General features: G+C 33.5%; 1 protein-coding gene across 6 annotated transcripts in view; it reads right to left on the bottom strand.

Annotated features, from left to right (window-relative positions):
- The window catches only part of PDS5B (PDS5 cohesin associated factor B), a 191,778-nt gene that overhangs the window by 117,716 nt on the left and 60,923 nt on the right, over positions 1-13,139 (bottom strand). For all 6 annotated transcript variants that reach the window (XM_060637388.3, XM_060637387.3, XM_060637389.3 and 3 more), the window contains exons 2-5: positions 7,362-7,488; positions 3,986-4,189; positions 1,249-1,335; positions 1,047-1,144 (exon numbers count right to left, since the gene is read on the bottom strand). In XM_060637388.3, the coding sequence (XP_060493371.1) occupies positions 1,047-1,144; positions 1,249-1,335; positions 3,986-4,189; positions 7,362-7,469 (497 nt within the window). In that variant the 5' untranslated portion in view covers positions 7,470-7,488. The remainder of the gene's footprint in view (positions 1-1,046; positions 1,145-1,248; positions 1,336-3,985; positions 4,190-7,361; positions 7,489-13,139) is intronic.

A 13,139-nucleotide genomic window follows, 5' to 3' on the forward strand; every position in this document is an offset into this window, starting at 1 on the left:
TCCCCTCTCTCTTTCTCCCTCTCCCTCCCCCTCCCTCTCTCCCCCTCCCCCTCCCTCTCTCCCCCTCCCCCTCCCTCTTTCTCCCTCCGCCACTGCCCCTTCCCACCTGTCCCTTGTTCATGCACATGTGCACATAAACATTTTCCTAACACTAGTACAACATGAAGTATTAGGATATATACAACTTCGCAAAGGACCACGCCTTCTCTCAAAAATAATAAAAATAAAGTGTACAGAATTTAATCATAACATGGTACTGAAGAACACTACTTTATAAAACATTATACTAAAATATCAAATCAAATTCCATATATTCACTTAAAGCTTCCCTGTATCCCAAATCTTATAGGAGCATCCAAAATATATTTTAAACTGTATTTCCTAGATTACTTTTCCCTAATTTTAAAACAGTCTCACAATCAAAAGCAATTGAATCAAATATCAACTTTAGTTTTGCCTTAAATTCAGAAAATCAAACTGCTGCGAAGTTAATTCTAGTAGATAATTTTAAAGAATACACAAAAACTCAACTATTTACATGAATCAAGGAGCCAATAATATTTAAAGATAAAAAATATAATCCAAAAAATATTTTTATATTGGCTATATAGACTGCCTTATGCCACTCTTGTATTATACCTTACAAATTAAGTTCTATTCACTTTTAAAACATCCATAAAAATAATGTTAGTGAGGCTTTTTTTAAGTTTATTTATGTATTTTGAGAGAGAGAGAGAGAGTGAGCACAAGCAGGATAGAGGCAGAGGAGGAGAGAGAGAAAGAATCCCAAGCAGGCTGCACCCTGTCAGCTCAGAGCCTGACCAAGGGCTCCATCTTGATCTAACCGTGAGATCACGGACCTGAGCTGAAATCAAGAGTCGGTAGCTTAACAGACTGAGCCACGCAGGTGCCCCATGTTAATGAGTTCTAATGTTACTTAGAACCTTCCAAATACTCATCATAACAAACAGTTAATGCATAATCACCTATAGGTTTTAAATTCTATGTATTTAAAATAAGTTATATGCCTAGTAAAATGAACTTACTTTATAACTGAAAATAATGTTCTGTATAACTGGGTAAAAATTTCATTGCTATCTTCCAACTCAAAGCATATGTTATACGACTTGACCCAAGCAATGTTCTAAAAATAAGAAATAAAAAAAGCGAAAGGTAAACACTTTAATTAGTAAAAATATACAAGCAAAAAACCCAATTTGAAATATCATCTCAAGATATATTGCTTACCTCAAGTAAGTAAAAATACCTATTAAATTGTGGGCTCTTTGTATCCTCTAGCCCCTTCAACTGCCTTGTTATAAACATAAATATATCCTTCAAAAAAAGAGACAAAGTATTGTTTAGATTATGAATGCTAAGCAAAAATATTCACTAAACTCCTAAAGCTAATTCAGCACTCATGTGTATCTACCATAATAAAGAACCAGGGGGAAAAACTGTATTTAGCTGGAACTTCTTAGAAAAATCTTACCATATGGAAACACTAAACATCTTATTGCCCTTCACAGGAAAACAGTAAATAATTTACCATGCTCTTAGATACAGAAAAACCTCCATCTTAAAGCAAGTTAAAAAACTAGACCCAAAAACTAGTAAACCAAAATTTATCCTATTATGAGTATAACAAAAGTGGCAGTGACTGAGAACTAATTAGGTTTGCTGGAACAGACTATATAGATAATTATACAGCAAAAACACAGTTTGGGAAACTTAAAATTCCAAAATAAATCACCAAGTGAAAATATACTAGATCACAGAAACTTAGAAATTTTAAAAAGACCTGTAGAAGTTAACTTATAAAGCTTTCCTACCTAATCATTGTAATTACTTGTTTTTCCCCACCATTTCTTGATCTATCCCCATCTCCTGGCTTTTGATTTTTTTACTATGTCTTCCTTTTGTACCTGGATAGAGATAGGTTCAATGTCACTTTAAGGCAATTTTTATGGAGATAAGCCTTTTAAGATCTTAGGAAAGGGTAAAATTAAAAAAGCTAATTCTGCAAAGGAAGCATGCTAATCAATCAATACTAAGAAAAAAATATTTCTCTTCTAAATAAAATGATAAGAATATTTTTAAAGGAGAAGAAAGATACAGGTAACTGACTAGCTTTTCAAAAAAAATACTATGAAAAGTACAACCTGCAAAATGGTTACTTTGATAGCAATACTGAACAAAATACATCCTCTGTGAATAAACCCTCCTAGTGTGATTAAGAGAAAACTAAGTGCCACATTGACTACCTGGAGATAGAAAGAAAACAATCATTTATAACCTCGACAACAATCACTGACCTATTACACATGAAGCCAGATGTATAAAAAGGGTTTTCTGATGACAACAATAAATTGACAGTGGAAATACGAGGATCAATGTGTCAGTTTTCTATTGCTGCTACCACAAAGAAAAATATAAACTTTATGTTAATCAATAGTGAAAACTACTCCATAAATATTTAGAGAACATCCTTGAAATGATTAAATTTTAAGTACTACCTCAACAAAAGAAAAAAAAGAGGCATTTAAAATAAGACCAAAAAATATGAACAGAAAATATAAGATACTTTAAATTTTTCAGCGATGGAATAATCCAAAACGATGCTAATTTAGTCTCAGCTCCTCAATATTCTTCCTATAAATTGTCCTGTTATAAATAGAACCGATGTGTAACATTCTTTTGGGAGGACTTTTCACTACCCAAAAGCTCTAGGATAGGTTACTGATGATGCAAACTGAGAAATCCACAAGAAGCAGAAGAAACCTGTGGCAGTACTCTTAAATTAGACCTTCCTCTTCATCAGAATGCCAACAACACACTAGTAAGGAAGAGCCCACATCCCATCTCCAAATTAGAGGTTTATAATTACAAAATAAAATATATACCTGGGTACACAAGTCCACAGATCAGCTCATATTATCTACTTAAACCTCTGACCATTCTCAAATTTCACAATTCAATTCCACCTTTAAGTGACAAATACTGCCCCTATCCTGAGATTCTTTACCAAGTTAAAATATTAAACAACTACGACCAAAGCAGGTTGGGCATTCCATGCTAGAATTTTGGCAGACTTGATGAAATGAGCAAGTTCCTCACTCCAGTTATCAAGAAGCAACTCCATGAAATTAGGGGCTGTGTGAGGACTCTTTTTCACCACTGTAAACCCAGTTCCTGACACATAATTAAAACATCAATACTTGTTAAATGAAATAAACCTAAACTGCCCGTCATTTTATCCACACTGGGTATTAATAATCTTCTTATGGATTCATTCTCTAACCCACAATTATCTTTTATTATTACTGGTTTTTCTCATTTTCTAACCTGCTTTATTCAATATCTTTTTGCACAGCTCTAGTTATTTCACACTTTCTAGCAGCTGGACTAATCATGCTAGTCTCCTTTTTTCTTTCCTCTTTTAAAGATTCTCCATTCATATGGCTTTACTTACGACTACTTTAAACAGGTACTAGGAGTCGTTTCTAACTTTTCATTAAAATTTTGTTCACTGTATTGCCTTCCAAACAATTCACATCACAATCACACCTTCCTTTAAATGAATGATTCATATGGTATACATTCAGGCTTATATTAAATACCATGTTTTAAATAATGAATATGGTCTTCAGTATGGATGTTCAAAAGGGAAAAGTATCCCCCTCCAAGTGTTGCTGAAACAGAGCTAATGATAACATACTATAATAAGTATAGAGTACACTGTACTAATCTACTTCTTACCCTAAGGATCAAAATTCTTTAATAAAAGTAAGTACTAAATGGGGTATGTGTGTGTGTGTCGGGGGGGGGGGGGGGCCTTTAAAAAGTAAAGTTGTTTAATAAAAGACTGCTGCAGGTAATGTCGAAAAATCCAAAGAAATTACCCAAATACCTTAACTCCCATTTTAGTTAGAAAGATAAATAAAAGCACCAGTTACTATTTTAAGTTCTTTAAGTCAGTACTTGCCTTTAGTTTATCAGGGGATGTGTAAGGAGCTTCAGGAGCATAAATCCTGAAAATATCGGCAAGGCAGCAGGCTACCAATAAGCGAACATCTTTATCAGGATGCTTGAGGAAAAAATCTGAAGCAAGATGTAAAGCTAGGTTTAAATAAAGCTCCTTTTCTTCTTCAGAGTCCTGGTCCATATCCATGAAAGTTTTCACAACCATCTGTACAAAAATAAAATAATGAAATAATGAAATCTTTCATGCAAAAATACAGTCATTTGAAATAACATCCAAATTAATTGCAAAGATTAACTTCCAAATAATTAATATAAAGTACTTTCATTTTTCCTCTCAGAGAGAACAGATCCTTCTAAAACTACAGAAAAATAACTTTTCTTTTAAAAGACTAAAATACTTTCCATTTACCCATCATACCTGCTTGCCAAATAAGTTTAAAACTAGCCTTATATTTAACAGAAGACCATTTGGGAAGAGAAATAAAAAAAAAAAAAAAAAATAGTTACAGAGAGGGAAGCAAACCATAAGAGAATCTTAAATAGAGAAAACAGGGTTGATGGGGATGGGAGGGGGGGGACGGGGAAAATGGGTGATGGGCATTAAGGAGGGCATTTGTTGGAATGAGTACTGGGTGTTGTATATAAGTGATGAAAAACAGGAATCTACTCCCGAAGCCAAGAGCACACTGTATATACTGTATGTTAGCTAACTTGACAATAAATTATATAGATATTTAAAAAAAACCCAAACAACTAGCCTTACATGGCATTTCTGGTCTTTTACAACTGGACTAAAAGGAGTATGTCCTTCTTAAAAACTGCGCCCCTTTTTTACATATAATATACCTAATCCTTATATTATACTTCTTAGGAAAAGAAACAATTTATTTTTCCATCTGAGCCATAAACCATTCCAGATATACAGATTTATATATTCAGCTAAAAAAGAATATATAAATATACTTAAGAAAGGATGATGAAGATGCATTCCTGAACACTAAAAAGCTACCATGAAGTGACTACCACAGCATCCAACAAAATATTTCTTGTGCCACTGTAAAAGAGAGTATGACATGGATAGTTATTAGCAGAACTCACTGACATGTATGGAGTGAGCAGAAATAACCTATAGGAAATGGTTCCTTTTTCAAAAACATTTACATAAAGGAAGCAGGACAGAAATAAAAATGGTGAGAATTGGTACCATTTGAGTTCTGTAAAAAGCTTTCTCTAATTTCAGTACCAGTTGTCGCAATGAACCCTCCATCTGTACTATTCTTACTTCAAATGAGACTTTAAATCGCCTAACTTGACAGGAGCACACATTTAAATACAATTCTAATGGAAAGGTAACCACCTGGCATCCACTAGGTGGTGCTGCGAATACTAATCAACAAGTAGGGCTGCCACCAAGTATCAATAGCTATGAGTTGGTCCTTAAAAAACACAAGGATTTCTACTCTGCCAGAGAGCTAGACTTCTGAGTAATAAATCATCTAATGTGTTGCTAGGGAACAGTGTTCCTCAGAGGGCAGACCCTCAGTTCTATTATGCCAGACACCAGAAACAACAGTAGACTAATCCTGCTAGTGGGGCACTACAGTTAGCTTAAGGGCACGAGGTCCAGAGTTACTTCCTAACTTATTAATTTTATTGATGTAAGATGTATGCTTTGACAGCCTACGCATATTATGAAAAGAGGCAAAGAAAAAAAAAGAGAGACCCACATGCAGGAGACCATTACTTTCTCTAGAATCTCTTCACCAAAAAGTAAGAGTTTCAGTATACTTTGAATAAAATGTTATAGGAAACCCTAGAAATTATATAATGACACCTTACCTGTTAACAAATTGTTGTAATTCACAAAACTTATCCCCATAATTGTACATTTCAAAAATTACCATCAGCCCACATTAAATCCTTTTTATAATTCTCTAAGAGGGTTGCTAAAAATATGGATAAGTATAAGTATAAATTAGGAAACAAAAATGAAGGAAAAGTATATTAACCAGATTTCTGGGCATAGATGTCAACAAAACAATGAAAACATATTACAAACACTAAATGTGAGCACTGTGGAAATCATTCCACCTAGATTAACAAAGTTTACTCAAGGGCTAGATAATGAGAATCCCTCAAAATTGTCTACAACTCAAATGGTGTTATAAAACTCAGTAACTCACATTTAAGTTGTCTATTAAAGATGTCTGAGAAAATAACATCTCTACAAGACACTAAATGTTAATCAGCCTTTAAGTATAATTTCTGCATTTAATAATACTTTCTTAGCAAACAATAGAGAAGTTTACCTATCACTGCTAAAATATAATCTGAGGAAATAAATGAATATTCGCTTCTCTAAAAAGTCAATAGATGAAGAGAATGTAGATACACAGAAAATGGAACATGTGATATAGAAAGGGCTTGTAACTTCACTATTTTTAACAAAACATACACAAGTTCCTAAGTAGATATAACACACACAAATTGGCATTTTTAATGTGCTCAAAGATGTCTTTTCCTTTGAATAATAAACTTCCGATATTTTTTGACATTCTAATACTTTATGCATAAAGGTATAATACTAAGACTTTATAGGAAATTTACGAGCATTAGGAATAAACCATGCAGCAATACCCATAAAACAGTACTTTGCTTTAAGGTTCCTAGGCCTTCAATTATTAATTAAGGTAGGTTTTCCAGTCTTAAAATACTGGATAAATAATAATAATGTATCAAGCAACATAAACGTCTAGGTAGATATAATCTAGAAGGGAAAAAATGCTGAAAAATAAAAACATGTCCACTAACTGATGAATTAGCTTAACGTTCTCTTTGGCCATTCTGCTCCTTTAACCATTTTATAATCACAGGGACTATCACTGCCCTGAAGCAAAAGTAAAATATTGTTCAAACACATATAAAGAGACTAGAGCCATACAACGACTGCCTCATCTATGGAAGTTCACCATCAATCTTGATTCATTGCTGCATGTCAGAAGCAGGGAGAGAAGCTAAAAGTAAAGCACTTTAACCTACTCTCAAAATAACTTACAAGAAAGTAAAACACAGCCTAAGTGCTCAGTACAAAGACCGTAAACTTCCTTTCTTAGAGTAAAATGGTTGTTTTCTAAAATAAATGAGATATAGAACAAAGGAGAACTCTCTACAGACAACAAAGAATATAAAGAGTACTACAGATTGATTCTTTATGCTCAAGTATAGGAAGCCCTAGAAAGCCATTTTTAGCTTTCATTTGCTTTTTTAGCTTTCATTTGTTTTTCAGATGCCCTAATAAAATACAGCTCTATGTGATTTCCACAGGTAACAGCCCACCCTAAACAGATGCCCCCAAAATGTAACACAATTATACTCACCTTTAACCGTCTCACCATTTCCTCTTTAGATATTTTATCTGAGATTTCTTTGACACCAGGAGGATAAGTAATTTTCCCATCATTGGTCCTCGTCTTTGAATGAGCCATGATGGAAATATGTTTACCCCTAAAATAAGAAAACTATTAGATGCAAACGAAAAAATAAGTATAAACAAAATTAATAATAAACATAAGTTACCTATCTTCCCACCAAGTAATTTATTATAACTACTTCCTAATTTACAGTAGGTCACTTCTCTAATTAACAAAAAACATTTTATTAAACATTTCCCCAATTTTTTTCAATTGTATGTTAATTTCCATCTCCACTACTGGCAAGCTAAGTTATTTGCACTAACCCTCCTAAGGGGGAAAAAAAACCAAAATAAGCATGTTTTTTAAAGCATCACAAATTACTTGGCCAAAATAAAACCAAATACAAGACCTGGGAATAGTAAATGGAGCACTGGAACATTATATCCATTTAGGCTCTAAGGCCATTTGCCAACCCTGACAAATCTAGAGTTCAGTTTTGGTGGTCTTATGAGGCAAGAGGGACAGAAGTAAATCTCAACCTGTCAAAGTAGAATATCAAAGAGACCTTCCTGACATCAATGCAGACTACCCCATCTCCAAAAGAAATCACAAAGATAAGCCAGAAATCAACATGTGCCCATGCCCCCATCACCAGGGGACAGCAGAGAAAGCTGCCTTGGTACTAAGCAAGGCAACATAGATACAAGGGAGGTACAGCTAATTAGTTTTTGCCATGGGCCTGCACGTGTGCTGAGGTTCATATTACCTGAGTTGTCCAGAGAACCTCAACATATGAACTCAGTGACCCCTGAGTGGTAGTACCTCCAAGCACCTAATTAAGTAAAATTCTGCACCTCAAACAGTCCCCACTATGATGTTTCCAGGGGTCAAAATGAGCACTATCAAGTCAAAAATAATCAAGAACCTGAAGAAACATGACACTATGAGAAAGAATCAGCAGAAATACCAAACACCAAGACAGGACACACAAAGACTTCAGATGTTACAATTATTGAACAAATTATTAAACAAATTGCAAAACTATATTTATCATTAAAAACATAACAAGGAATAATGATACAGAGTAAACCAGAAAAGTAGAATTTCTAAAAATAAAAAATGCAAAAACTGAAACTAAAAACTCAATGGACATACTTATTAGCAGATTAGAAAAAGCTATCAGAATTAGTCAACTAGAAGAGAGGTCAAAAGAATATACAGAAGGCAGAAAAGTTTAACATGATTCACGGGAGTATCAAAAGAAAACATGAAAGAGACCTCTGTCAGAGGAAAACAGCATAAAATATCAATCCATAAATTCAAGAACGCAAACAGAATTAAATTCAAAATACTAAGAATTCTACAGAACAAAACCTTAAAGCCATCATATTACCTTGAAAGGAACAGTATTTAAACTAGTAAGTGGCTTCTCAGTAGCAACAATATAAGCCAGAAGACAGCAAAATGCCATCCTCAATGCGGGAAAAGACTATAATTGCAAAGCTAAAGCTTACATCCAAGGAATATAATTTTCAAGAATAGATTGGAATAAGGACAAATTAGCCAAAGAAAAACTGAAAGCTGTAAGTAAACATATAGTATTTAGAATATTGTTTAGCATTTACTATGTACCCCCCCCCCCCCCCCGACACAAGCTTACATTTCTGAAGGAGTTCAAAATCAAGGAAACAATATATGGTAAGTCAAGACACTGAGCATCTTTGGTAGGAAATGTAACTAAAAGAGGGATAAAGAGGCTATATTGGGTACAGGTAATGTTCTACTTCTTTATCTGGATGGTGATTATAGAACTGTTTTCACTTTGTGTAAAGTCACAGAGCTAGACAATATTAGACAACATAATTTTTTACACTTTCCTCAGTTATATTCTACTTCAACAAAAAATAAAAATCTCCAAACATTAAAAAATTCATAAGTATACTTCCTAATGAATGAATCAAAAGAAAACAAGTATATGATCAATAAAGTAAAAACTCAGAAGACAATCATAAATTTTTGACATATCAGCATGTGAAAATTCAAATATGAAGAAAATCTATACCTTACTAAAAATGACTCAAGAAAAAAAATACCTTTAATAAACTTAATCAACAATCAATAAATATTCTTATAAGGAAAAAACTCCAGGTCTACATAGCTTTACTAGTGAATTCTATCAAATAACTGAGGAAGAAATAATTTCAATGCCACATAAATAATTCCAAAGACTCAAAACACAAGGGAATCTTTTCCAACTAATCTTATACAACTAACTAGCACAACATATCAAAACCCAATGAGAAAAATCAAGAAAAATCACATACCAGTCTTGCTCATAAACAAAGATGCAAAATTCCTAAATAAAATATCAGGAAACCAAATGTAGCAACGTTATTAAAAATTGGGTTTATCCAGGAATGCAAGGTTAGATTCCTCATATTAACAGATTAAAAAGAGAAAAACAAGGGGTGCCTGGATGACTCAGTGGGTTAAGCATCCAACTCTTAGTTTCAGCTCAGGTCATGATCTCATGGTTCATGAGCTCTAGCTCCACATTCCCAGTGGGGAGCATGCTTGGGATTCTCTCTCTCTGCCCCTCTCCTGCTGGCATGTGCTCTCTCAAAACAAATAAACTGAGACAAAAAAAGAAAAATGATGTGATAATCTCAATAAATAAAGAAAAAAAAAGTTTGAAAACTTCAACATCAAGACTATAAGACAAAAAAAGAGAAAAAGCTTAACAAACTAAAAACTGGATGAGTTTCCTTTATCTGAGAAAGGTCGGGTGTTACAAATACCATACACCATAAATCATGTTTATTGATGGCCCATTAATCATGATCCACTGGAAGATTTTTACTTAGGATCAAAACATACACAAGCATACCTCCATCATCACTTCTACTTGACCCAGTAATAAAGATGGTAGTCAACAAAGTAAGAAATGAGGAATATAAAGATAAAAAAAAAAGGAACAAAACAGCTACCGTCTGCAGATTATATGATTATGTACATAGAAACAACAAAAGGACTTACAGATAAAACCTCAGATTTAAGAAGATTGAGTTTAGTGGGGCACCTGGGTGGCTCTCAGTTGGTTAAGTGTCCAACTCTTGGTTTTGGCTCACGGTTTGTGGGATCGAGCCCCATGTTGCAACAGCAGCATGGAGTCTGCTTGGGATTCTCTCCCTCTCCCCCCTGTCTCTGCCCCTCCCCCACTTGCACTATCTTTGTCTCTCTCAAAACAAACTAAAAAAAAGAGAGAGAGAGAGAGAGAGGATTGGGTTTAGCAAGGGTATAGAGTAGAAAACTCAATATGTAAACATCAAATGCCTATAGCTAGCACAATACATAACAGTAAAAGACTGAATAATTCCTCTGAAGATCAGAAACAGAACAAATACGTCTGCTCTTACCACTCTTATTCAAGATTATACCGGAAGCCCTAGCCAGACACACTAAGGCAAGATAAAGGATATAGAAGCCACACAGATTAAATAGAAGCCACATTTCCAGATGGCATGGTTGTTACATAGAAGATTCTAAAAGAATCTACAAAAATAAAAAATAAAAAACTCATTCATCAAGGTTGCAGAATATAAAGCTCAATATACAAAATCAACTGTATTTCTATATACTAGCAAGGAACAGATGGAAACCTTCATTAAAAGCACAATACTATTTTCAATCACTCCTACTATAAATGAAATACTTCAGTATAAACCTAATAAAACATATACAAGATTGGTATGCTGAAAATTATAAAATACTAATGAAAGAAACCACAGAAATTTAAATAAATGGAAGACATACCATGTTCATGGATGGGAAAACTCACCATAGTAAAGATGTCAGATTTCCCTCAAACTGATCTACAGGTTTGGAGATTCTAACAAAATCCCAGCAAGACTTTTTGTAGACAGAAACAAGCCTATTCCAAAATGTATATAGAAAGGCAAAGGAACTAAAATTGATGAAACAATTTTAGAAAACAATGAAGTAGAAGGTAATCATTCTACACAACTTTAAAACTTTTTATATAGTACAATAAACAATACAATGTGATGTGGGTAAAAGGGACAGACCTATAGATCAATAGAAAAAAACAGACAACCTGAAAGAGATCTGCACAAGTATGCCCAATTGGTGTGTGTTGGGGGGGGGGGGGGGTTGTTGTTGTTTTTACAAAGGTGGTAAAGCAACTGAATGAAGCAATAATAGTCTTTTCCACATATAGTTCTGGAGCAATGGATAAACAGACTCGGAAAAAAAAAAAGAAAAGAAAAAGAAAAAAAGAAAACCTTGACCTAAGTGTCTCATATCTTATACAAAATTAATTTAAAATACACCAAAGATTTAAATAGAAAATGTAAACAAAAATTTTTAAAAGAAAACATGGAAGATATCTTCACTATTGAGACTAGAAGGGTTTTTAGAAATGACACTACAAGATCCATAAAATGAAAAAGTGACAAACTGGATTTCAAAAATTAAAAACTTTTGCTCTGTGAAAAAACTGTTAAGAGAAAAGTTAAGCTATATATTGGAGAAAATATTTGCAAATACATATATGACAGAGCACATGTATCTAGCCTATATAAACAAGTCTTAAAAAGATACTATAAAAAAATAATCCATTACAAAATGGGCAAAAGACATGAACAGACATTTGAAGAGGAAATGCAAATGGCAAATCAGCACATGAAAAAATGTTCACCTCATTAATCATTAGGGAAATGCAAATTAAAAACAACTTAAGGAAAAAAAATCCATTATATACTATTAGAATGGCTAAAATAGAAAATAGCGACATCAAATGTAGGCAAGGATGCAAAGAAATTGAATCTAGACACTGCTGGTAGAAATGTAAAATAGTACAAACATAGTTGAAAATAATCTAGCAGTTTCTCATAAAACTGAACAGGCACTTTATCATACAAACCAGCAATTTCACTCTTGGGAATTTTTCCCACAGAAATGAAAGCTTGTGTTCATGCAAACCTGTATAAGAATATTTATAGCAGCTTATTCATACACCCCAAAACCGGAGGCAATCGAAAGCTCCTCAAGGAATGATCAGTTAAACTGACAGATCCATAAAACACACTACTAAAAAACTTACTTACTGACACATGCAATAATCTATGGTCATTAGACTTATTATAATATCAAAAGGTTACATGCTATATGGTTTCATTAATTTAACATTCTCAAAATGACAACTATAGGCATGGAGAACAGCCAGGGTACACAGATAAGACTGAGTGGAAGCATGAGAGAATTCTTTCATAATTCTGTATCTTGATTGTGATGGTAATGACAAGAATCTATACACAGGATCAAAGTACACAGGACTACATACACTCAGAGAGAGAGAGAAAATATTGTGCAAAAACTTGAGAAAACAGAGTAAGATCAGTAATTTAATTAACAATATTATACAAATGTCAATTTCCTAATTTGATATTGTACTACAGCTACATCAGATGTCACAACCAGCAGAAGATAACTGAAGGGTTCACAGGATTCTATGTTCATTTTTTACAACTTTATGCCTATAATTACTTCAAAATAAGAAGGCTTAAGAGCAAACCAATCAATTGTATTCATATGGACAGCAACTAAAAAGTTTAAAAATGCAATTTACATAGAAAAGCATAAAATACCTGCAGTAAATCTAACAAAAGATGTGCTTTTAGAGAAAATCATAAAGCTTCACTGACAGAAATGAAAGAAAACCTA

This window comes from Panthera onca, chromosome A1 (genome assembly GCF_046562875.1).
Source record: "Panthera onca isolate mPanOnc1 chromosome A1, mPanOnc1 haplotype 2, whole genome shotgun sequence".
Classification (NCBI taxonomy): Eukaryota; Metazoa; Chordata; class Mammalia; order Carnivora; family Felidae; genus Panthera; species Panthera onca.